Here is a 27,477-nt window from a genome sequence, read left to right as displayed (position 1 = left end):
CAATTGTCTAAGTAGGTAGCTGCCAATCTGGAGAGATGAAAGTAGGTAAGTTGTACTTACTGTACAGCTAGGTTGTATTTAAAAGGTGGGGAAAAGGGGAATGTCTTGGTAGCTTTATCTCACCAGTAGAAACAATACAGTAGGTAGTTACAGGCAGCTTCTAGAAGGGGAAAAGAGACCCAATAGGTACTTGTGGAACTCCAGTGATAAGCAAATTGAAGCCTGTGTAGATGTGGATATGGATGTGAATATATGTTATAATGAGGAAAAAATTCATCATGGATAAAGTATTATTATTATAGCTTTCACACAGATTAATTTCAGAGATTAATAGAAACCTCTATGAATTTCCAAATCTTGTTAATCTCACAGCCACTGTGTTATCCACACTTACACCTCTCTGTTCCTTCTTTAATAATCATATCATATTTCTAAACAGGGAAGGGTCCCTAGAGGAAATTACATTTAAATGGTCCAACTCTGTGTATATCTAGTATCCTCTGCTTGAGTCTATCACAGTACTTAACATGTTAACACTCTAACTTTTGTAAATATAATTGTACTTGTTGATCTCTTCCATTTGCTTTAATAGTCAACAACTTGCATAAGGTTTATTGATGACACACATGCATGAATGAGGTCAAATTTAGTTACTTTCCACTAAGAATATAAAAATTGATTGGTTTTCAACATATTTATCATTTCATTCATTTAATGATTCTTGATTTGGTGCTACTAGTGCTAATTGGTGATATACAAGTGATTTACAAGCAATTCATTTAATTAACTTAAGAACCCCATGGGGTAGAAGATATCCATATCCCAATTTAACTCATTTAAACTTTAGAAATATCACTGGATAGAGGCTAGCAATATTCCCATTTTATAAATGAAGAACTTAAAGCCAAAAAAAAAAAAAAGATAATGTTCCTAAAGTCATCCACCAAGTAAGTGGTAGTGATTGTTTCTGAACCCAGGAGTTTGGCTCTAGAGTCGATAACCTTAACTAGTAACCATAATAAGTTACTTCTCATTCTGATTTAAAAATTACCTACTAAAATAGATCTTTCTTAGTTGAGTTGAAAGGCTCATTAAATTGCCATAAATGGCATTTTGAAGATGATTTATCTGCCCATCCTCACCTCATGAAGACCAAGTAGCATTTTCATTGAGATTACATATCACAAGTCAAGACTAATTAAAGCTATGAAAAAAACTACACATTATATTCACATCATAAGTACTCGCCATAAAACAAGCAGTCAGAATGGAATGTGCCCATGCAGCCCAATTCTGATGTTTATCATTCCACTTTACCTAAAGGATTTGGAAATTATTCTGTCCTCTTGCACTGTAAACTCACATTTATTTAAAAGACAAAAATACAAAAGTTTGTATGCCAAATCAGGTGGTATGTCAGAAGGTTTTATTTTTAATATTAGCTGAAGGAAATCTCCAGCATGGCGCTTTTTATTTCATCTGCAGAAAGGTCAAAATATTTACTGGAAAATCTGAAATAACAAGAAAAAATCTCTGGCAAATTTTAGAGTGACATTAAGGCAAGGTATTTTTTCCTTCCAGGCTCTGACTCTGGGCAGTTATGAGTTTATCATATCTAAGGAGAATATTCATAAGTAATGGTACAGATGTGGAGCTGCTCCTGCTTCAGCCGGGGCCCTTTTCCTAAGCTGATGAGATAATAGGCAGAACTGATCATCTCCTGTTTGAAATCTGCCAAAATTTGATAACTTTTATCTAGTTACTAAATAAGTGATCTTTAAATTCTTCAGTGAAAGTTTAAATAATCTCTTTAAAACTTATGAAATATTTGGTAGGTATGCTTTGCATACCAAAGATGCTGTGGCATCTTTGTTAAAAGGAATAACCAAAATTTTTCCTGAGTGAATTGTGAATCCCAGTTGTGATGGCTTTGTGCGTATGTTTCTATCTCTGAGATAATTAATATCTTTATGATAAAAGGCATTTGAATAAATTTTAAAATATCATATAGAAGGACTTAACTAATACCACACATACGTGTGCTATATGTATGATTTGCCATTTTGATTAATCACTCCACACTTAACTATTACTGCATAATGACACTCAAAAATCTCTACCATATCTCCCAATGCTATCCCTCCCCCCTCCCCCCACCCCACAACAGTCCCCAGAGTGTGATATTCCCCTTCCTGTGTCCATGTGATCTCATTGTTCAATTCCCACCTATGAGTGAGAATATGCGGTGTTTGGTTTTTTGTTCTTGCGATAGTTTACTGAGAATGATGTTTTCCAATTTCATCCATGCACATGTACCCTAAAACTTAAAGTATAATTTAAAAATACAATAAAATAAAATTAAAAAATAATAAAAGAAAGAAAGAAAGAAAGAAAAATCTCTACCATAAGAAATACATATTATATATATATATAGCAACTAAGTTACCTAGTAAGGAATTATTTTAAAGGGCAAGTCTTTTATTCTCACTTTTTGCCCAAATTTGTATCAAGTATAGCCTCGGATCCTATAATAAACTCCACCTATGAATAGTATCCCAGTCAACAAAATACTTTATTGCATTTCTCAAGCATGTTGTTTGCACACAGACTTAATGATAGTGACCAAGCTTCAGTGTTACAGTAGCCATATCTTTTTTCACTGAGTTTTATTGTTTTATGTTTCAGCCTGTATGACTCATGAAGAGAACAATTTGTTTGGTCAAAGAATCACTCTATGCCGGTGCCAGCATACTTTTTAAAGTGAAATGCCAGGAAAATAAGTGTAACTGCAAGCGTTTTAGGGAACTATACAGACTAGGAAAAACACTGGCTGGATCATTAGTGGCATTTCATTCAGAGTGGAAATATTTTTTTTCATCCAAAGTGCATAAGAAAGAAACAAATCTTCTGATCAAGTGGTTTATTTTCCATATACCTATCAGTTAGGATTACTTTCCTCTAAGACAAAATAATATACTTCTTGGACTATTAGAAAAAATACAAACCTATTTATAAACTAAAATGTCAAAAATTCTAGCTAATAAACAATTTTGTTTTAGAAATTCTCACTTTTTAAATGACTGAAAAGATCTTACTCACCATAGGACCAGGTGGTCCATCTTGGCCTGCAGCTCCAGGGAGACCTTGTTCTCCCTAGAGAAAATAAAAATGATTGATTTTTAAAATTAATAAAATAATACATATTTATTTATTTATTTTAAATTTTAGAAAAACAATAAGAAAACAAAGGAAATATCACCCTTCAGTTCCGCCATACGGAGGACATCTACAAATATTGTAAATAATTTTGTGTCTTTACTATGTGTATATGTCTATATTCAAATACACACCTATATATATATATATATATATACATAGGTATATATATAAACATTTCACATAACTGAAATTTTAAAATTTGGTTTCTATTTTCTTTTTATAAGTTAGTGTTTCACCATGAACTTATTAAATAAATGATATACTTAAATATATGAAGAGTATCTTTTTTACATTATATTTACAGAATTCCCACAAAATTATCCACATGATAACTTATGAAATAATGCTAACATAGGCACCTTCATTCAAAATTTTTTTAAAATAAAAATGTTATTTTCAAAATGGCATCTTTTTAACACAGATGCTCACCACAGGACCAGGGATGCCCCGAAGACCTTCTGGACCAGGCTTTCCTGCAGGTCCCTGAGGACCGACTGGGCCGGTTTTTCCAGGAGGACCTTCTGCACCTGCTTCCCCCTGTTAGAAAGTAAAATATGGGAGCACATTAGTGATGAGAAAATACTTTTATTATTTTATTAAATGTACTGAAAAAAGTTGATCAGTTTATGCATGAAATTTTCAAATATAATACCTTATATATATAATATATATTATATATATAATGTATATATTATTTTTTTTTACCTTAGCACCTTTTTCACCTTGTCTTCCCTCTGCACCTGCAGCTCCAGGAGGACCCTATAGACATAAGATTTATTGTAAAATATGTATCACATATAAAAGTAATGTTAATGAGCACTTGTTTACAAACACTAAACTTTAGTTTGTAACAGATGAATAAATTGTAGTTTTCTATCACTATTTGGTTTAAAACATAATAACGAAAATCAAAACCCATTTTATGTACAAACTTCCTCTTAGAATACTGAAAAACAGCACAAATTAAGTATACTACAATCACTTCACATCAATATAAGAAAGCAGTAAAAATAAAGTTTTTAAAGAAATGCTGATGAATTAAAATCGCCACCCTGAGAGTGTTAAATACTGATATATCATTTATGTTTATTATTAGAAATTAATTTAATATATCTACTTGTATTCTACTTTTATTCTCATATGTGTTTTAAGAATGGCCCCTTCCTTAATCTTAGAACATGTATATGTTCATGCATTCTTACAGGATCACATAACAACTAAAGAAACACAATATTTTAAATTATGATGGTCAACAGACACAGTATTTTCATTTTTGAGAACTATGCAATTCACATAAATAGGTAAAATGAAAGCAAATATCACTTTTTAAATCCTAATATTAGAAGTAAAATTGAAAAAAAATTACACTTTAGATGCCATCCAAAAGCATAAGTACAGAATGACAGAAAAAGAAACTTAATGATCTCTAAGAAACTGCTTTTCATTTTTTTCCCTCAGACTGTCTTGTTTTTCCATTCATTTACTTTAATTTTCATAATAAATTGTGCTCAAAATCATTAACTGAGATTGGGGTTGGTGGTTGCAGAGAGTAGTCATGGTGGTGTTAATTGGTGAGAATAAGGTGAGGCAGGAGGGTGACTGCTCCTTTTCAGATGCCATATTAATATTTTAATGGTGAATATATCCCAGCCTTTTATATCGTATTTTAAACTGAGTATCAATAGTGGTGGATGATGAGAGGTTGCTTGGAGGGTACAACGTGCATTGCTTCAGTGATGGATGCACTGAAGGCCCAGACTTCATCACAATGTAATATCAGTATAGCAAAATTGCACGTGTACCCCATGAATTTACACACAAAGTAAAGATGAATAAAATGAGTATCAAGCACTTCAATTCCATGAACTCATTTTATCTCAGAAAGAGTCAATGATGACATCATTAGTAATGATTTTCTCAATATCATTCCTATAACTATCTATTATTAGACATTCATTGTACCTCAACCCAAAGATAAAAAATGTATAAATTCTATGGGTAATCTCTTGAGGTGGAATCAATATGCTAATAATAATATATACATTACAACTTCAAAGGACATCTTTCAAATTTCATATTTAAGCAAAAGGAATTCTGTGTTGAGCCATGAATTTCAAATTTGTTCTATTGTTAAAATGTTGAGCCAGAAATTATTTTGGTGTGATCTTTAAATTAAATAATAACATATGCAAAGTAGATACAACAATAATAATGATTATTATTTGGGAAATAGAAATAATGACATTCAATGAAATAATAGCTTTTCCTTATTCAATGACAGTTTTTCCTTAAACTAGTAACATAATGATATGTGGGCTTAACCTGAAAAGATTGCATTTACAAACATAAAGTTTATAGTAGAAAAGATATATCAATACATGGCTTTTAAAAAAGCAAGCCATCTATTGTCTAAAATCGGAAGGAAAATATCACCTTTACTTCAAAGGAGAAAGAAAATCAGTATTAGAAGAGCCCAGAGAATTTTAACATAACTAAATGACAATACAGCAACTAAATTGTGATTAAAATAAAGGGCTTCTTGTCCCTAAATAATTTCTTCCTTCTGTGAACAAATATCTGTCATAGTAAAAATTTTATTAAATGACTTTGTTCTGTTCTTTTTCTCGTTTTTCCCAATTTTATTTATTCCTCATATGTTTTCCAGATGACAAAAAAATAAGAAAAATGACGACAAAAGCAGATATACTTTTCCTGAGAGAGTAGTAAGCCAAGTGGGACTTAATAGAAGGTGTTAAGGTCATGAGGGCTCATGAATTGATTAATAATAAATATAAAAGGGCTGAGGCAGCCAGGCACAGCAGCTCATTCCTGTAATCCCAGCATTTTGGGAGACCAAGGCAGGCGGATCGCCTCAGGTCAGGTGTTCGAGACCAGCTGGGCCAACACAGTGAAACCCGTCTCTACTAAAAATACAAAAAATTAGCTGGGCGTGGTGGTGGGCACCTGTAATCCCAGCTACTCGGGAGGCTGAGGCAGGAGAATCGCTTGAACCCGGGAGGCAGAAGTTGCAGTGAGCCGAGATTGCACCATTGTGCTCCAGCCTGGGAAATAAAAGCAAAACTCCGTCTAAAAAAAAAAAGAACTGAGGCTGTGAATTTGATGTCTTGCTCTTTCAAGTCTGCTCCTTGTCCTTCCACCATGGTATGACACTGCAACAAGGCCCATGCAAAATGTGGCCACTCAATCTTGGATGTCCCATCCTTCAGCCAATAAATCTGTGCTTATTATACATTACAGAGTCTGTGTTATTCTGTTATAGTAGTACAAAACAAAGACAATGCCTACGGACAAATTGTTGTCCCAATAATTTATTCCTCATATGTTTGCATAAACGAAGGGGCAGAAACTTAATCTGGTGAGCTCTTGCTGCACTTTCATGAAGTAATGAGTGTTCTTATTGAAAAATACCTCATAAAAACATAACACACTAAAATAGGGCCTAGTTAATTCTCCACCAGTAGTTATTGTGATAACAGATTTTTCTACTCAAGAGAACTATTCTTCATATAAAGCATCAAATATAATCTTCTTTCCACTATTCAAGTTTTACAGTATGATTCTGTAATTTAATCATTTTTCCACTCATGTCACAAACATTTAAATATCCCTTATATTCCAGAATGTGTTATACATATAAATAACATGTAAAATCAAATCCCTAAGAAATTCACAGAATTTAGTCACAAACACAGATACAAAAATTAACAAATAGAACACTAAAATAAACAAAGATGAGATCAGTGTACAAAATAGGTACAATGATCCAGTTTGGCAGTATAGAGGATTTTCCTAAAAACCTAGACTCTGATCTGAATCTTACAGTGTGAGTTGATGAGAGAGGGATGGCTTCTTCTAACACTTTACCTTCTGATCACTCACGTGCATGCTTAAAGGAATAAGAATGGAAAGTACATGATAGTCTTTATGGACCTGCTAAGAGTTCACTTAGGCCAGTAGCTAAGCATCTATGCATTTGTCTTGCTATGAGGCAGAATATTAGGGTGCATGAGTATGTGGTGACTTGAGAGTTAGGGAGGAAAAAAGAGAATTGGAAAAAGGCAGAGACTTGGCATATGGAGATCTTGATTTTTTAATATTAGCAAAATAAACTGCCAAATTTAGTATACAATTAGCTATTTGGATAAACAGACATTTTTGAACATGTTAAATGAACAAGAATTTTTGTTTCCTCACTTTAAAAAATTAGAACAATTTTCCCAAAAGTATTAAAAACATTAATATTTAAAATAGTTTAAAAATAAATAAATTTGATTCAAAATTTTTAGAACCTTTAATACTCCTCTTGAACTATGAATCTCCTAGAAAGGTATATAATCTCTGCAGTGGTTCTCAAATTAAATGCAGACCTTGTTTTCATAATGACCTTACTTGGAAGGCACAGTTTTGTACCACACAGAAATTTTAAGTGGATTTATAATTTATTTTATTATTACAATGTACTTTCTATCTATACATTTATATTAGAATTTTTCAAAGGATTTTGTAAAAGAAAATGTCTGAATTTGAAATTTGAATTAATACTATATATATTATAATACTTTATATGTGTGTGCATATATATATACACACACATAGTACATGCATATACAAGGTACACACACATATATATACTATATTATATATGATGTGTGTGTGCATAATAAGTTAAAACTTCATCTGTCATTATAACCAGTTAATAACAACAGTTACCATTTTAATTTTTTATTGTGAACTTCCCTTTGGCAATATGAGCCGAATTCAAATTTCCATTTAATATGTGCATTTTCAGGTTATAATGCTTAAATTATTTTGGTCAGCTCTAGATTTTTTTTTCAGTAAAAGGACATGGAACTAGCTAAAATGATAACTTTAGTATTAAAAGTCCATGGCTTATTGAAACAAGCTGTACAAATCTTCCAGTCCCTTAAGGAAATATACATTCATTCTCAAGTATTACAAATGCATGACAGAAAGTACATGTACTATGAATGATAATGTAATTCTCCTACTTGATTAATAACCATTAGAATTTTCTTTCTCAGTATCACTGCCACTTACAACATTGTGATCAATATTCTGTTAGGAAGTTTTATTATCATTCATGCGTAAGATTCAATCACAGAAAAAAAGTGGTAATACTTTTGAACACATTTCTTGTCATTGCTACTTCCGCCATAAGATATTATAGAAAAAAATTGTGACTTTTTTATTGTTTCCACAGTGGGAAAGTAAGGATCTGAGAAATGCCAATTTCCACAAAATATATACAAACTTAATTTAAGATTAACATTTCTAGATGGACTAAAGGGAAACAGACTGTAAGGCAAATCTGCATTTAACCAAAGCACGAGCCTGTAGAACAGATATTACCTTACTGCATAGAAATATGCTCTTGCTATTTTCACAAAAGTGGTATTAAATTGATTGCTGCATCAGATATTGAACTCAAAGGTTTGTGGTGACAGTATTCTCAAATCAGTTTCAATTCATAGAATTCACTCTGCATTATACCCTTCTATGATTAGATGTTTGTGTTCACCTGTGGTATAGACAAAGTGACCTCACATATGTACAGTGTATAAACAGAGTGATCTCACTTATGTACAGTACTTTCTTCTTTTCGACACAGGGTCTCACTCAGTTGCTCAGGCTGGACAGCAGTGGCACTATCTTGGCCCACTGCAGCCTCGAACTCCTGGGCTCAAGCTATTCTCCCACCTCAGCCTCAGAGTACCTAGGACTACAGGCTCATGTCATCATACCTGACTAATTTTTGTATTTTTTTGTAGAGACAGGGTTTCACCATGTTGCCCAGGCTGATCTCCTACTCCTGAGCTCAAGTGATCCTCTTGCTTCAGCCTCTCAAAGTGCTGGGATCTTGAATTAAATTTTGTATAAGGTGTAAGGAAGGGATCCAGTTTTAGCTTTCTATATATGGCTAGCCAGTTTTACCAAAAATTAATTCAAGATGGATTAAAGACTTAAATGTTAGACCTAAAACCATAAAAACCCTAGAAGAAAACCTAGGCAATACCATTCAGGACACAGGCATGGGCAAGGACTTCATGTCTAAAACACCAAAAGCAATGGCAACAAAAGCCAAAATTGACAAATGGGATCTAATTAAACTAAACAGCTTCTGCACAGCAAAAGAAACTACCATCAGAGTGAACAGGCAACCTACAGAATGGGAGAAAATTTTTGCAACCTACTCATCTGACAAAGGGCTAATATCCAGAATCTACAATGAACTCAAACAAATTTACAAGAAAAAAACAAACAACCCCATCAAAAAGTGGGTGAAGGATATGAACAGACACTTCTCAAAAGAAGACATTTATGCAGCCAAAAGACACATGAAAAAATGCTCATCATCACTGGCCATCAGAGAAATGCAAATCAAAACCACAATGAGATACCATCTCACACCAGTTAGAATGGTGATCATTAAAAAGTCAGGAAACAACAGGTGCTGGAGAGGATGTGGAGAAATAGGAACATTTTTACACTGTTGGTGGGACTGTAAACTAGTTCAACCATTGTGGAAGTCAGTGTGGCAATTCCTCAGGGATCTAGAACTAGAAATACCATTTGACCCAGCCATCCCATTACTGGGTATATACCCAAAGGATTATAAATCATGCTGCTATAGACACATGCACACGTATGTTTATAGCAGCACTATTCACAATAGCAAAGACTTGGAACCAACCTAAATGTCTGACAATGATAGACTGGATTAAGAAAATGTGGTACATATACACCATGGAATACTATGCAGCCATAAAAAATGATGAGTTCGTGTCCTTTGTAGGGACATGGATGAAACTGGAAACCATCATTCTCAGCAAACTGTCACAAGGACAAAAAACCAAACACCGCATGTTCTCACTCATAGGTGGGAATTGAACAATGAGAACACATGGATACAGGAAGGGGAACATCACACACCAGGGACTGTTGTGGGGTGGGGGGAGGGGGGAGGGATGGCATTAGGAGATATACCTAATGCTAAATGATGACTTACTGGGTGCAGCACACCAACATGGCACATGTATACATATGTAACAAACCTACAGGTTGTGCACATGTACCCTAAAACTTAAAGTTTAATAATAATAAAATAAAAATTTTAAAAAAAGGAAAGAGAGAGAAAGGAAGAAAGGAAGAAAAGAAGGAGGGAGGGAGGAAGGAAAATTAGTGGTGCCTTTATTTGTACCCTGAGTTGCTAAAGCACCCATATAAGTTAAAAAAAAAAAAAGGGCTGGGATCGTGGGTGTGACCAAATACCTCTTTCTGAGTTGACTCATAGTTTAATAACTTTATTATTTCTTAAACTGGTCTTAAATATCTACTGTTTGACAAATCCATTTTATTAAAATATACATGAAGTTGTCATGAGTTTAAATGCTTCTATTTTTGGTAATTGTTCTCATAGGAAATTCTTTACCATATATGTCACATGAATTTGCACCAAGGGATAACCAATTTATATTAGTATTACAAATATAAATTTCCTTAAAATCACAATATACTATACTCTGAAAGTGCAGTTAATTAATATTCTATATCCTTTTTGTATGTGTATCACCCAGTTAGTTCAGTATTGGTCACCGCTGAACTCAAACAACAAAGCAAAATCAACAATAAACAAAACTAACTTTACCATGAATTTATTGCTAACGAGCTATCATTTCATGTATACAGCTAGGATATTAGAAGAAAATATTTTACTCCTTATTTTATATTTTATTTAATAATAGGTTTATTTAGTTTATAAATGATACTACAATTTGAAACCCTTATTCAATGCTTAATAATAACATCCATTGTTTGAGATTCTGATAGATTCAGGCATTAGGCTTTGTGCTTTAAATATACATTTTCTTAATTTAGTCCTCACTTCAGTATTGTAAATTAGTTATTATGACCGCTTTTTAAATGAGAAAACTGAGACTCAAATAAATTAACTTATCCCAAGTCACATTTTTAGGTAGCAAGGATTTGAAACAAGTTCTGTCTGATTCTGATGCAACAGCATTCTGGTCTCTACTTTTTAGTGAAATTAAGATAAAAGGAGTGTCAGTTTATAGGTTGCAAATAATGTTAGTAAGTAATTTGGGCTTCAGTTTTTGGGTTTACTTTTGGTTTTCTTGAGAGAGGGTCTCCCTCTGTTGTTCAGATTGGAGTACAGTAGAACAATCATGACTCACTGCAGCCTGGACCTCTCGGGCTCATGCAATCCTCCCACCTCAGCCTCCCAAGTAGCTGGGACTACAGGCATGCGCCACCACACCTCGGTAATTTTTAAAAGTTTTTGTGAAGATGAGGGTCTCACTATGTTGTCTCAAAGTCCTGGGCTTAAGCAATACTCCTGCCTAAGTCTCTGAAAGTGCTGGGATTACAGGTGTCAGCCACTGCACTTGACCTGTGTTTCCATTTTTTTTCTTTTTTTTCTTTTTTTTCAAGCTAAGCCACCTATTTGTTTATGTTGAGGTAGAGTTATTGACTAAATTAACTAGTGCTGTAGGCTGTAAATTAATGGTGCAAACATTAATTGCTAGTGTTAAATCAGAACAAATCATAGTTTTGGTAATAAGATTGTTGACATAAGAGTAATTTTTCACACCATTAAAATATATTTTACTCTGGTGAAGAAAATAGATTATTATGTAAAACAGAAAGAAGCAATTAAGCATGCCAGTTTATCCAAACCTAATATAGAAAACAATTTAACATATCGTGTTAAATGGTTTTCAGTTTCAATTTATTGTTGCCATATTTTAAAAGAGAAAACCCTGCATATTATGCTCAATCGGGCTGACCTAAGGTTGATTTTTCTATTATATGAAAATGAATGTGAATAGCTTTGTAAGCAATGCATAGTCACCACCGTTCTCATGTTATTATTAATTCATGAATACAAAGCCTTCTAATTTTGTTTACAAAGTGACTAGAATGGATTAAAATAGCTCATCATCTTTCTATAAATTGTAATTTAAAAAGAGAGGATAGAACAGTGCTAAAATTTTTATGAGGTTATTTAAAAATAATTTATCAAAAATCAAAGGGAACTCAACTAATGTACTATCTCATAATGTTAAAGAACATATGCTAGAATGACTCAATATTATATTATTGTAGGCTTTCAACCTAAATGCACTACATAATACAGTATCATTAATTTAGAAGTTTCCTACATACCACTCGTAACAATTGCAATCCACTTTTTTTCCACAGAAGTAACTACCATCCTAAATTTTTGTTAATCATTGGCTTATGTTTCTTTATCATGTTTACCACTTATGTTAAAATGCTAAACATATCTGTAACAGTTCTGCATATTATATAAATGAAATAATGTAATATATATTTTCCAGTTCAACATTATATACACATACACACACAACACATACATATACACATACACATATTTATTCTGCTTAATGTTTAATATTAGATTTTGAGATTCATCTATGTTATGCATGCATCTGTAGTGCATTTATTTTATTACCATACAAAATTTTAGTTTATTAATATACTTCAATTAACTTATATTGTCTACAGTTATTATTAACAAGGATAACAAAACATTATTCCTTGAGTCTTTTGGTGGATATGTGCAAAATGTCATCTAGGATATGTGCTAAGAAATGGAATTACCAGATGACAGAAAAAGTTCATGTTAGATTCTATTAGGTAACATAGAACTATTTCCCTAAAGTGGCAGTACCCAGTAACTCAAAACAGCCGTGCATAATAATCTTCACTGTTTTTTGAAAACATTCTTCCCAATACTTGGTTTGTCAGAGTACATTTTTGTTAATTGGTGTATGTGATATAGTATCTCAATGTAATTTCTGGTACACACTTTCCTGATTTCTACAAATATTTTTTCTTGTTTCATGGGGTATTTGTGTCAAATACTTTTTAATGCCTTTGGCATATTTTTTTCTATTGTTTTTTCTTGCTATTATAATTTGTAAGAAATACTTAGATATTCTAACAAATTATTCTATGCATGTTTCCTGTATGTTACAAATATTTTCTCCTAATCGGATCTTTTTGTTCCAATGTCTTCTAAGTGTTTTTGGATAAATAGGAAATTTTAATGGTCATATATTTGATACATCAATCTATTCCTTTCTGATTACACCTGTGTGATCAGAATTTATGACTGGAGGTCAAAAAATTACCCTCAAATAATTTTTGGTAAAATATTTCAAAGTTTACCTTTGACATTTATGATTATAAATCAATTAGAACTGAATTCTGTTAAATGAGCTAGATGAGGTATATTTAATCTTTTTCCGTATAGAAAATCATTTCTCCCAGCAGAATTTTTTCAATAGTCTATCCACTTTCCATTGATGTGTAATGTCCAATTTGTTACAAATAAGGTTTACATATGCCCTTAGGTATTTTCTGGTCTTTTTCTTCAACGAGACCATTGCCTATATATCTATATAAAAAATCAAGTATAACTTTGCAAGTAAATTATCTTAATTTCTTATTTTTTACCCACCTCATAAATCCACTTAACCATAATTTTATTTTTTTTAAGGATTTTTAAATACATTTTAATCAGGGGAGTTAACAATGTTGTCTAGTTAGAAATATTGGCAGGAATGAGAGTAACATAATTTTTCTATTTTCTAATTGTATTTGGCATTTATATCTAAAGAAAAATTTACCCATTGCTTACAATTTCACAATATCATGTAATCTTTAATTTTGGATGAAAAATAATTATTGATTATTGCTATAATATGGATATTTCTCCCCTCCAAACCTCATGTTGAAATTTGATTCCAAATCTTGGCGGTAGAGCCCAATAGGAGGTGTCTGAGTCATGGGGATGGATTTCTTATGAATAGATTAATACCTTTCCAGGATGGGTGTCAGTGGCTTCTCACTTTGTTAGTTCCTGAGAGAGCTGGTTGTTAAAAAGTGCCTGGCACCTCTGCTGCCCCTTCTTGCTTCCTCTGTCACCTTGTTATCGCTGCACACACCCCCTCTGCTTCTCCTTCCAGCATGAGTGGGAGCAGCCTGAGGCCCTCACCAGAAGCAGATGTTGACATCATGCTTCCTGTAGAGCCTGCAGAACTGTGAGCTAGATAAACCTCTTTTCTTTATAAATTACCCAGCCTCAGGTATTCGTTTATAGCAACACTAAATGTACTAAAAAAGGATGCTTCATGTTCTTGAAGGAACAAATAACAAAATTTTTTGTACATTATATTTTCATTAATATACTACTATATTTTATTATAACTGATTATTTCTAATATATGAAAATGCATCCTTCATTATAAGAGACAGGAATTAAGAATCAGCAATTAACTCATGTTTTAAAATTATATCTCCTTTAACTAGAAATTGCAGAGGTCCAACTCAGATGTAAATGAATAAGAATGTAAATACATGGACTTTCTCTTACTCAAAACTACTTCGGTGTTGTAGAGCAAATATATAATATAAATCTGAATATGTATTGACTTTTCTATGATATTTTCTCAATTCCAGAATTGGGGGGAGGTCTTCCTAGAAGTCTGAGTTACTCACTAAAATTATAATTGTCGATCATTATCCATTCCAAAGTAATAAACACAAATATATTTTTAAAATGTTATAATAAAGAATAAAAATTTGCTGCATTATATTATCATGATTTTAAAATTAGTAAATATGACTGAAAATATTTTGAAAGTTTATATCAATAGCGTCAACATTATTATGTCAAAATAGCTTCATACAACAGTTTAATAGTTTTAACATATAATATTTTTATGTGATAGTTATAGGTTTATATATAAGTTTTGGGTCATATTATTATACTAAAAGGCTCATGAGATTTACTGGTTCACACATATATGTCTCTTTTTTATGTTTGCATTAATACTCTTTAATAGGTTATTTTATTCTATTACTTAAAAAAATTTTCAAAAATATTCAGTTGTTTTCAAAATGAATAATTCATGTGACCCACCACTGAATGGCTAAAGAAACAAATACATTCTATAACTCTGTTACCATGTTAAGATAATTCATCTCAAATATCGAACGATAATTACTTAAATTTATTGAAAAATATAAATATGTACTTTTTTGACATATTTTAAAATGAAACTAGACTAGATAGCACTTGCTGAGAGTTTGACTTGAGTAATGAAATGAGCTGAGAAGCTGCCAATATATAATAGAATATTTAAAATCAATTTTGATATAGTCTCTCTTTTTCTAGCTGCTACCACATTTTGAAGCAAGGTTTAATTTCCTTGCTTATATTAAAAGCATCATACTTTATACTTGTATGATGATTATCCCTGTGCTCAGAAGTGTTTAATAACTATGCCATAACTCAGTGCTAACACAGCAACAGTTATGAGGTGATTTTTTTGTGTGTGTGTTACATGATTTATCTTATGTTCAACCCAACCCTAGGGTAGGTGTTAGGTCCTCTGAGAAACAGAAAATACACAATTTGCCCAACGTAATACAGGTAATAACTGGTGAAGCTGGGTTGAAAGCCAGCTATTGTGACTGCATTGTTCTACTAACCACATTATATAGCATCCCACCATCTGAGGCCAGAAAAAAGAAAAAAAATGATTTCCTGTTGTTCCAAGAAGTATTTCAACTCATTCTCAAGGATGTTTTTTATAGTTATTCTTCCAAAAGGTCTGAAATAGTATAATAGACAGCTGCACATCACAGTTTTATGAGCAGCTGGACTTAAAGCAGAAAGAGGCAATGGATATCAAAAATCATGTACACTTTCCAATTACTTTCTAAGAATAATAGCCCCATGGTTGTTTGGGGATAAATCTATTGACACTGAGACCATGCTTTGGGGTTGTAGACACAATAATAATAATAAAAGAAAATGTAAGAAAATGTACTTGGCCAATGAAGAGCAAATTGTTTTCAGAGACAAGTTTTATTATAAATTAAATATATTTTTGGCAAAGAGAAATGTTTGTAAATATTGATTCAAATTTGTATTGCTGAGAGACAAAAGTAAAACCCATTCACATTCTATGTTTAATGTGAAGATATTCAGTGTGAAAAATTCCCCTGAAATAAAGATACCATTAGAAAACAGCAGTGGCCCTAATTGCCCTGTGACTTTGGATTACTGAAGAGGGAGTCAGCCTCATAAATATATTTTGATGTTTATCACATATTTTACTCATGTGCCGGTTTGAAAATAGACTGCAGGTGGTACAGAAGAACACGCTAAAGTGAGATAGCTGCTGTAAGAGGCAGGTCTGCAGAGATTGCTTTATTATGAAAAGAATGCATCAATGAGAAAAGGACAGGAAAGTAAATCTCCTAGGGTCTACTGTGGCCAATATTGTCAGCAATATCTATTTATTTATATTTTGCTATAGCACATCATTAAAATACTGTTTCCGAGTCAGAGAAGTTTGACAGTGTAAAGCAATTTAACATTATATACTGATTCCTGAGCTCATTTCAGCTCATTTCTTTGATGCATTCAGGTTTTTACAATGTTTTAAGCTAGCACTGGACTTTTGACAGCTCATCCCCATGTATTACAATAGGAGTTAATGTTCAGGATACCACCAAAGTCTTTTATAATAATCTACTACATTTGTACAAAGGGGAGCTCTAAGCACAGAGGAGTGGAAAGCTCTTTAAGTAGAAGTTGTTTTTCTCATTTTTATTGTGACAGTGAAATAGTTAGAATATGTTCTATTTTAGTTATTATTTGGCATATTTAAAAATTGTTTTTAGGATTTATGATATTTCTCATTATTCTTATAACATGCTGCCTGCAGCTTACACACATTATATAAATTTATCCATGGTGACTAATGAGCATATGTTTCAAATAAAGAATTAAAGAAACTTACTCGTTTTCCAGGAGGACCTGGTGGGCCAGCCTCACCAGATGGGCCAGGAGGACCCTATAAAATGTGAAAAAATACCTTTAACAAAATTGGATATTATTTTGTGGCCCACATAAATTTTCAAAATCTGGATGGAAACCAACCCTCTTTCTTCATTTCCACATGTCAATATTTCCTGGAAAATCTCAGCCCTATTTCAGATACCTAAACTCCCTCTAGATATTTATAGTTAGAGCTGGTAAATTTATATGATAAAATTATTTATAGTTAGAACAAAGTGAATCAAATTCTCTTTATTTAAAACTGTGTCCTATTAAAAAGTGCTAATTTATATCTGGCAAGCATTAAACAGGCATGCTAATTAATATAATCATATGGTTAATAATTCTGCTCATATCACATAAATATGTGAAAACATAATACTATTACTTTTAAATTTATTTTTGTACAACACTAACATTCTATGCCAAGTTGTATATAACATACTGATATGGTTTGGCTGTGTCCCTACCCAAATCTCATCTTGAATTGTAGTTCCTATAATCCCCATGTATCCTGAAAGGGACCCAGTGGGAGGTAATTGAGTGATGGGGGTGGTTACTCACATTCTGTTCTTGTGATAGTGAATGAGTTCTCACAAGATCTGATGGTTTAATAAGTGGCTTTTCACCCTTCACTTTGCATTCCTCTCTCCTACTGCCTTGTGAAGAAGGACATGCTTGCTTCGCCTTCCACCATATTGTAAGTTTCCTGAGGCCTTCCCAGCCATGCAGAGTTGTGAGTCAATTAAACCTCTTTCCATTATAAATTACCCATTCTTGTGTACCTCACAGCAGTATGAGAATGGACTAATACGCATGCTGAGATATGATCCACAGGTCTGTCTATGCAGAATAAGCCTGTATCTGTGATAGCAAAGCATCTAGTGGGAATGGCCCCAGAGACAAAATTGTGTTGAGGGACCATTGTCTTTGGCTCCTAAAGTGAGTTCCCTCCCTTACTTTCTCCCTAAATAACTAAATGTGGTCAAAGTACACTCCTGTATCATTCACAAGTTTTTTTAAAAAGGCCTATACTATGTTGAGAGTTCATTTAGGTTCACAGTTAAAATAATTCATGCTAATGATGGGATAATAACTTTTGCTAATGATTGGAAATAACTTTGCTTTTAGTATTATTAGTGATTTTAATTTTTTAACACAATGGATAGATAACTGAATTTGATATATTGTGACAACCTTATTAGTATGATATGATTACACTTTTTATTATAAATACTGTTTATTAATTTACATCAAATAAGAAGCACTCCATGTAAGATTGACTTTTAATGGGAATTCAAAAATTTTTTTGATAATTCTTTCAAAAAAGTGCATATACATAGAGCTATGTTTTTCAAAGGCTGATTACTTCTAATTATCTCATTAAAATGCCTTGAGACTATGTAAAAACTTAAAAATAAATTAGTGCATTTACTCACCGGTTGACCAGGATCTCCATCTTCACCCTTGTCACCACCAACACCATCTTGACCCTGTAAGAGGCAATAAAATATGAAGCAAGATATATCTCAGTATCAATAAATCACACTACTTATCAGGAAAAAAGTATGTTAGGCCATCTCTTGAGAAAAATTATCAGATGGACAAGTAAAATCATTATATTCTTTTAACCTTTTTTTAAAAATATTGTGGTACCTCTCACTCTCCGCACAAAATTTTGTAAAACTGCTACTATTAATATATCAGACTTAAAATCCAGCATGCTCTTTATATAAGGAAGAAAGAAGATGTCATTAGTATACAATGTCAGTGAATCCTTTCACCATGAACAAATACGGTACAGTTTGAAATAGGATTTGCATTATAGAAGAGAAACAGAAAAGCAAAGATCCTGTAACTTTGAAATAACAATAATGATGCTACTCAGATAACTTGTTTTTACAACCCATCAAAGTCTAGGAATCTAATCCAACTGTTGTACCTATGTTGCATGAAGAGCTTAATCACTTAATGTTGGTGCAATAGTCTCCAACTATATGGATTTTCCTGCATTTGCAATTACTTTTTATGTTTTCTTTTTCTTTCTGTTTTTGGGAGTTCACTTAGGTTATTAGATTTTTTCTTTATTAACAATACAGAAATTGGAAACATTCCTACCAAAATAATTTCTTAATTTTTCCCTGATACTTACTGCAGGGCCAGGTTCCCCAGGAGGACCAGGATCTCCAGGAAAACCAACAGGACCCTAGAATGACGTTTTGAAAGAAAAAGAAATAAATGAAAAATAAATTTTTATAAAGTTATGACATTCTGGAGGTGAAGAGGTTAAAGTCATGACAAAATCTGCTGAGAATATTTCTCTTCTCCTGCCAAAAAATTTCTAAAGAATTAATTCAATTGAGAATGCTTATGAATATATGAAATGATGAAAAGTCAGATTTACCAACTATGTTCCAGAGTCTCAGGATTTCAAATCTTTCTAAGAAAAGCTCCAAGGTGAGTTTGGCATAAATGCCACATTAGAGGGGACCAAACTCACTTACCGGGTTACCCTTAGGGCCATCATCACCTGGTGGCCCCTTGGCACCAGGAGGTCCAGCAGCTCCAGGTGGACCAGCTTCCCCTTTCTCTCCTCTTTCTCCTTTGGGACCCTAAACAATGTTAAAAAAAAAAAAAAAAGAAGAAGGAAAGAAGAGTTATCTTACAAGTTTTGCATAAAAGTTTATTAACCTTGGCACACTGGGCCAGACAATATTTTTTTTTAGACGGAGTCTCACTTTGTCGCCAAGTTGGAGTGTAGTGGCACAATCTCAGCTCACTGCAACCTCTGCCTCCCAGGTTCAAGCGATTCTCCTGCCTCAGCCTCCCAAGTAGCTGGGACTACAGGCACACGCCACCAGGCCCAGCTAATTTTTGTACTTTTTAGTAGAGACGGGGTTTTACCACGTTGGGCCGGACAATTTTTGCTGTAGGGAGCTGTTCTCTGCCCTTTAAGAAGTCCAATGGTATCCCTGGCCTTTACTAACTGGATACCAACCCTCCACGTTTGAAGACCAAAAGTGTCTCCAGATATTGTCAAATATTTCCTGGTGGGCAAATTTAATCGCGGTTTAAACTAATTAGAATAATATAGTCCTAAAACAATTGATACATGTTTATTTAAGGCAGCAGGACTTCTTTGTTTGTTCCTTTTATGGACAGTTCATCAAAGGGAATGTATACAGTAAACAGCCCATAGTTTTAATGTTCTAACTTCAGCAAATATGATATTTTTTCAATTTGTTTATGAATCCACATATGTAGAGATATCCAAAGTTATTAAACAAGGCTTTGTATTTGTGATTTTCCTTAATGAGTTGGGAAGGGAAAGTAAAATTCGAACCACAGCTAAGAGTTAAGTTACATGTTTGTAATGCTGTAAAAGAAATTCCCAAACCAATAATACACTATGTTAACAATAACACAGTACTTACGCCTACACCTGCTTCCCCAGGAGGCCCTGGGTTCCCTGCTTCTCCAGGTTCACCCTATATAGAGAAGATCAAATTAGTATTAGAATACAGAGATGATCTTTTACATTTGTAAAATTCAAATGTTATCATATCATTTTAGATTAGCCCCTTTTAAATATTATTTAAAAGGCATTGAAAAGCTTTAATAACAAAAATAAATTTTTCTATCAGTGACTCCAGTGCTTTTATTTCTCAGGTGAGTAGACAGAAATATGCAGGCTTGATGCTGTAGTTGTCACTGGTTGGTTAATAGTTGGCATATTAATCCAGATTACCACAAAACCATCATAACAGATATATGCATGTTTCCTAAAATATTATGTATTTGCACTGTGTCAATATTCATATTACAATAAAGTTTATTGAGTGAACACTTTCAAATTGTTGTTTGCTAAAATGTAAATTTATTTATCTTAACTACAACAAATCAACAGATGACTTGCTGGTACATATGTTGATATTTTAGAGGATTTGTTTAGTAGGAATCTAAAGAACTTAGAGGAAAGACAATAATTATAATATATGTAAAGGTACTTAGACATTAATTAAAATTGCTCCATTTGAGTATACACATAAATGTGATAGCCTTTATTATCTCCCTGTTTAGATATGAATGGCTTTTTTTCTAGCCCAGTGGACTAATAAATCAATCTCTGTAACTAGTAGGGTTTAGCTATGAAAGTCTGTTGCTAATGCCCCACAATTCAAAATGCACAAAAATAGAACATCTTGTTCAAGTAATCATTTAAGTAACACAGTACATTCATTTACCATGTTTCCACTCAAAATCAGTCACACTAGTGGTCTCAGCAATTGTGAGGTGGCAATTGTTCTTTTAAATTGAAAAAGAAGTGAGGCCTAAATTTCCCTTACTTTTTAACTCTAATATTTCCGATATTCCTGACACAAATCCACTGCTCTTAAATAAATGTGTCATATTCCATACAAACATAATTTCAGGGCAGAGACTATTTTGTGTACATAGTTTCTTACTCTGAGAATATACAAATATTTTAAATTCTTAAATTACCCACTTAATGGTGGAGACATCAAGTACTTTTCAAGAGTTTATTATAAGTAGTGTGATGTGTAAATTATTTCATCTCTCAAGATGAACAGCAAATACTTCCAGAATTTTTGCATAACTCTTACAAAAAAAATTGCATTTATATTATTTATAAAGAGAGGTATCATTCATCTATCTCAGTATAATGTAATGATATGTTAGTGATATTTCCAAGAGCTGATATTCATATCTTAAAAATGAAACAAGTAGTTTGGCATTGAAATCAATTGTAAAATGTCCATATTAAAATATTTATTTAGAAATATGATAAGTCTATTGAGCATGTACATTGAACATGTCATTTTTCATATAATTAGAAAAAAAACCTAAAATTCACATGAAACCAAAAAAAGAGTCTTATTGCCAAAGCAATCTTAAGCAAAAAGAACAAAACTGGAGGCATCACACTATCTGACTTCAAATTCAACTACAAGGCTGTAGTAAGTAAAAAAGCATATTTACAGCAAACTAATCTTTGACAAAGTTGACAAAAACAAAAAGGAGAAGATCCTCTTTTCAATAAATGGTGCTGAGAAATCTGATTTGCCTTAAGCAGAAGAATTAAACTAGACTCCTATCTCTTACCATATACAAAAATCAACTCAAGAAGGATTCAATAATTTAAACATAAGACCTGAAACTATAAAAATACTAAAAGAAAACATAGGGAAAACTCTTCTGGACATTGGTCTAGGCAAATAATTCATGACTAAGACCTCAAAAGCACAGGCAAAAGAAACCCCCAACTAGACAAATGAGATTTAATTAAACTAAAAAGCTTCTGCACAGCAAAAGAAATAACCAAAATGTTTTCTTATGTACCACATTAATTCATGGTAACATCACAGAAAGTTAGAACTGCAGAAGAAATAGTTGAAATACTTCGTAGTAACCCTCTATATGTTTTGTTGTTCTCTTTTCGTTCTTATCAACTATAAAGTTAAATTTATGGATATTGTGAAAAGATTATTTTCTTTTTATTAAATGAGTGAAATGATATGTAGTAAAAAGATAGGTTTAAATAATCTTAGAATTTATGTATGTGCTTTCTAATGATAAATGCTTGAGGTGATAAAAAATTTAAAATATCTTCTGCTTCAAAAAAACTATGAGCTTTTTACTACAAAGTTTCTTCATTTTTAGAATAATATATTAATATTCATTTGTCCAAAATATATGAAAACTACCATTTAGTATGTTAGATCCAAGTGTGCACAATGTAAAATGACAATTAGTTAAAATGAAATGTAAAATTTATCTAAAATGTTTCATTTAAAAGGAAGGTGGGACAAAATCACAAATCAATAAATCATTGCAACAAGACTAATGTTATATAAATTAAGTCTATATTCCTAATACCACAATGCTACAAACTATTCATTCTGAAGAATAATAATTAATATAAGTTTTATGATAGAGCACTGATATATGAAGGAGATGTTAGATTATGAAGTCATCATTACTTATCGTGTAACTATTTACCTCATTATATAAAGCACTTGTTTAGGTACATCTCTTTTCAGAAAGAACAACAAATTACTCTGTATGTACAAAGTTATAAAATATGTATAAACCTTAAGAAAATATCCTGACATATTTCCAAGTATTGATAAAATTAGTGAAGTGCTAAAGTTATTTATAGCAATTTTACAGTACATGAAGAACAGGTTAAATATATTTAGACAAAATGCAACGTGACTAAAAGATACTGGTTTTTTAATTCTTCATTGTCAGTGACTGGAAATAAATTTTCCAATATAGAAATGGGTATACATTCAGCCAGAATCAAAGCTGATGTTAGAAATTTGTAATCTATTAGAAATTATACTATCCTTGATTAAAAAACAACATCAACAACAACAAACAAACAAAAAAACAAACAAACAAAAAAACGAAGGTTAGAATTCTGCTTCTATCATGCTGTCACATAAAAAAAATCAAAAGAAAGGAGCAAAATTAAAACTGTTTTTTAGTGTAACTCATTTTGACTGGGATTGATTCAAAATGATTCAGATTGACTGAATTATTCTCATAAGAGTCAAAGTTGGCAAAGTGTTACTATAATATACATAGGCTTTAAATTAAATGGAAACAATGTGGAAGGAAGTTTCTCAGAACTAAACATCTGGCATTCATGCCTATTTTCAAGAGTAGCACTGAAATAATGACAACTTTCCCTCTGCATTCAAACTCTTTAGGAAACAAGATAAGCCGATAAAAGCTAATAATCCTAGAGACTAGCTCCCACAACAATTGAGTCAGCATTAGAGCCAAAAGGAGATGATGCAAAGAGAAGAGGAAAAGGTGTGTGCCTTGGTGCCTTTTGTCTAACGTGATGATATCCTCAGAGACAAGTGCTCTCCCATAGGAGACTAAGCAAGATGAAAAATGTTTTCTAGGACAACTGAATGGAATGAAAAATGTGTTTTCAGTTTCAACACCAACTACTGGAACAGTTTCAACACACAACTTTAAATTTAAGAATATATTAAAGAAGGCAGTCAATCAAAGAATGCAGTAAGAATTATCTAATGAGTTAAAAATTATCTTAATCAAATAACGATTATAATCAAAATACTAGAATACAGGTGTCAAGCTGAAGTAGATACCAAAATATAATAACATAATCTAATCTTACTACATTTTCCTGAGAATTAAATGCTTTAATTAAAAGAAATAAATTTAAATATAATATAAAATACACAAAAAAACTTGAGACCAAGAAAGGAAATCATTTTTAAGAATAGAGTAAGTCTACACTGCAGATATCTTTTAACAAGTAGCATATTAAGGAATTTTTTAGTGTTTTCACTGCATAATATATGATGTTATAAATATAATTCTTCCCTTTCTGAAAATTGGTAGTTATTTTTTAAAGCAAGCAAATATCAATGATAATTTTCTTGAAAATTCTATTAAGAAGTGAGCATGAATGCATAAATAAGAAATCAATGAATCATTTTGACATTTTTATAAAAGGAAGAGCAGACTTTTAAATGAAATCATGTTCACAAGAAAAAAAAAAAGCTATTCTGATCCCAGATATTGTGGTTCATGCCAAATATTTTGACAAGTGACAAGGATAGGTCAGAGTATTAGTAATGAAAATATAACTCAAAATATAACAAAATGAATGATTCATTCCTTTGTGGCTTGCAGGATTCCTTTTTCCCTTTAAGTCAGTTACATCAACCAATCTCTTCTATTTTGAGTACTATTACTAGACATTCATGGACTGCAGTGTATCCTAGCTTAGTTACTTTCTAAGGAAAATCTTTGATGAAATTACAGGAATCCTCTAGGGCTCAGCTTTCTCAGCTTATAAATGTGGATATTAACGACACCGTAATTGTGAGGTTCCTGCTTAAAGAAAATAATACCTGCACTCATTCAATAAAATAATTGGCAACCAAAACATAATATTGCAAAATCATTTTAACTTTAATTTTTGCAACTACTAGATGACATGTGAATCATATAACTATGTAAAAGGCTTAGAAACACACATACTAGAAGCACTTAAACTACTACCCAATATTATTACAGTTCTTAATTCATGCAGTTTCAAACTGTGTGTCACTAACATATTTACCTTTTCTCCAACACCACCAACTGAACCAACAGACCCTGGGGGTCCTTGTGGTCCCTGCAGTGTAGAAAAAGGAATGTAATTATCCATATTCTTATTAAAATAATGCATTCGTAAACATATGTCTAGTTGTTCTCAAAGAAGAGAAGTAGATGCATGAGTATTCTTAGTCATTTAAAGAATGAGACTAAATGATGCTTAATAGAATTGTCAAATGTGTTGGAAAGCAAATAATTGAATGTATTACACTGATTTTCAAATTCACTATAATTTTGAAGATAAAGCAGGAGACTTTCAAGCTCTGGTTGATTCCTGAAACATAATTTCAATCTCTTTGCCAATAGAATAGTCAGATTGGTTTTAGGCGGTGATTTTGTAGTGAATCAAAATTATGACCCTGGTTAAGAATTACATAATCCAGGCAAGAAACAAACCCCTTATAACATCTTTTAGCTTTTAAATTACCTAAGAAGAATGAAAATCTAAAAACTCTTTTAATTCCTCTCTTTCTAGTCTATTTTTACTCAGTTCTGGCCTGCCAGAATTAAAGCAGATATTAAATAATGAAGAAAATGAAGACCAGAGACATGAAGGAAACATAGACTTCTTCATTGTGAAAAGTTGGCCAGAAGGAAAAATATCATCAAAGCCATGGATCCATTAATGGTAACAGTAAGATAAATATGGCATTATATTTCAAAATCTTATAACATTAAAATAATTTTTAAGCTTGGAGAATATCATCTTTATACAATTAAGAGAAAACATTTTACATGATAAAGGCTGCACCTATCACGCACATATTGCTGTAACATTATATAGTCTGAAAATACAAAATGCAAAGCTTTTACATGAAAGCCACTGTTAACAAGTGCATAAGAGTTATCATATGCAAGGCACAGTCTAAGTATGTTGGTTTGAACAATGTAGTAATTTTAATATATACAACATTATAACATTTCTCAGTCACCAGTAAATATCTATTGAATGGAAAATGTGTACCTTTGTTACATTTTCCATGATTTGTTCACTATAAATTCCATTTATTTCATTGTATAATAAAGTGGAGTGAACAGGTGACCCTTGAGTTCTTAACCACTTAATATTAAACAATAGTTTAATATTGTTATAACTCACAAAGAGCATCTGCCATAAAATAACAATACCTATATAACTTCAAAATAATTAACATATATTTCAGAGTTCTTACATCAGCTCCATTGGGACCTTGAGGGCCTCTTGGGCCTGGAGGACCAGGTGGCCCCTGTAAGAGAGAAATATTGAGGTTTACAAAGACCAAATTCAAATGTGTTTCCAACATTTTCATTTTATGACTGAAAAATCTAAAAGAAGTTTAAGCTTGCAAAAACTATAGTTAGTGAAGCATATCAGGGTTATAAGTCATCCTTCATGGATACAACATCATGTTAGCAAATGAGCCTTTACACATAGCTATGAGGAAATTAGGATTTCAAGATAAACAATTTGATTAGAAAATGGGCCAAGAAAGCCTATTGCTACTGTCTGGTATAATGTGTTCACAATATAACTAGATATATTTCATGCTAGAATATGTTACAACATAAAGAGAATGTAAAGTTGGAAAAATAAATGGTGCTTGAATAGATTTAGAATTCATTAACTCAATAGAAGTATTTTTTGTTGATAGGTATTTTTAGCTTTTTCTATGTCAACTCTTAGGTTCTATATGCTAGAATTAGAAATAAGAATAATTATTTAATTTCATCATAAAACAAAGATTTTCTCTCCTGACAGTGCAGTAAAATTAACTTGGAAAACTTTTTATAAAATACTGATTCCAGAAACTCCTATCTCAAAGTTGTGATTAAAATAGTCTACAGCGAATTTGTTTTTCACTGTACATTAGTACATTTCACTGGACATTAGTATTTTTAAAAGATCTCAGTTTATTCTAATGCCATGGTTGAAAAGCTTTTCTGTTATTATCTACTACCGTGTAATCAGGAAGAATATATCAATGATTCATGGAACGATGGTAACCATATCTGGAAAGGAACTTGCTATGTATCTGTTACTGCTTGGAAGTATTAACCAGTTATTTGAATCAGAAAAGTGGTTTTTTTTTTGAGACGGAGTCTTGCTCTGTCGCCCAGGCTGGAGTGCAGTGGCGCGATCTCGGCTCACTGCAAGCTCCGCCTCCTGGGTTCAC

General features: G+C 32.2%; 1 protein-coding gene across 2 annotated transcripts in view; it reads right to left on the bottom strand.

Annotated features, from left to right (window-relative positions):
* Positions 1-27,477, bottom strand: part of COL11A1 (collagen type XI alpha 1 chain) — a 232,057-nt gene that overhangs the window by 18,270 nt on the left and 186,310 nt on the right. For both annotated transcript variants that reach the window (XM_001140143.6, XM_001139974.6), the window contains exons 48-57: positions 26,497-26,550; positions 25,290-25,343; positions 20,593-20,646; positions 19,663-19,770; positions 19,311-19,364; positions 18,598-18,651; positions 17,121-17,174; positions 3,925-3,978; positions 3,649-3,756; positions 3,100-3,153 (exon numbers count right to left, since the gene is read on the bottom strand). In XM_001140143.6, coding sequence (XP_001140143.1) covers positions 3,100-3,153; positions 3,649-3,756; positions 3,925-3,978; positions 17,121-17,174; positions 18,598-18,651; positions 19,311-19,364; positions 19,663-19,770; positions 20,593-20,646; positions 25,290-25,343; positions 26,497-26,550 — 648 coding nt within the window. The remainder of the gene's footprint in view (positions 1-3,099; positions 3,154-3,648; positions 3,757-3,924; positions 3,979-17,120; positions 17,175-18,597; positions 18,652-19,310; positions 19,365-19,662; positions 19,771-20,592; positions 20,647-25,289; positions 25,344-26,496; positions 26,551-27,477) is intronic.

The sequence above is a fragment of the Pan troglodytes genome, chromosome 1 (genome assembly GCF_028858775.2).
Source record: "Pan troglodytes isolate AG18354 chromosome 1, NHGRI_mPanTro3-v2.0_pri, whole genome shotgun sequence".
Classification (NCBI taxonomy): Eukaryota; Metazoa; Chordata; class Mammalia; order Primates; family Hominidae; genus Pan; species Pan troglodytes.
The sequence above is the reverse complement of the archived record's forward strand: the minus strand, read 5'-3'. Positions and strand labels throughout refer to the sequence as shown.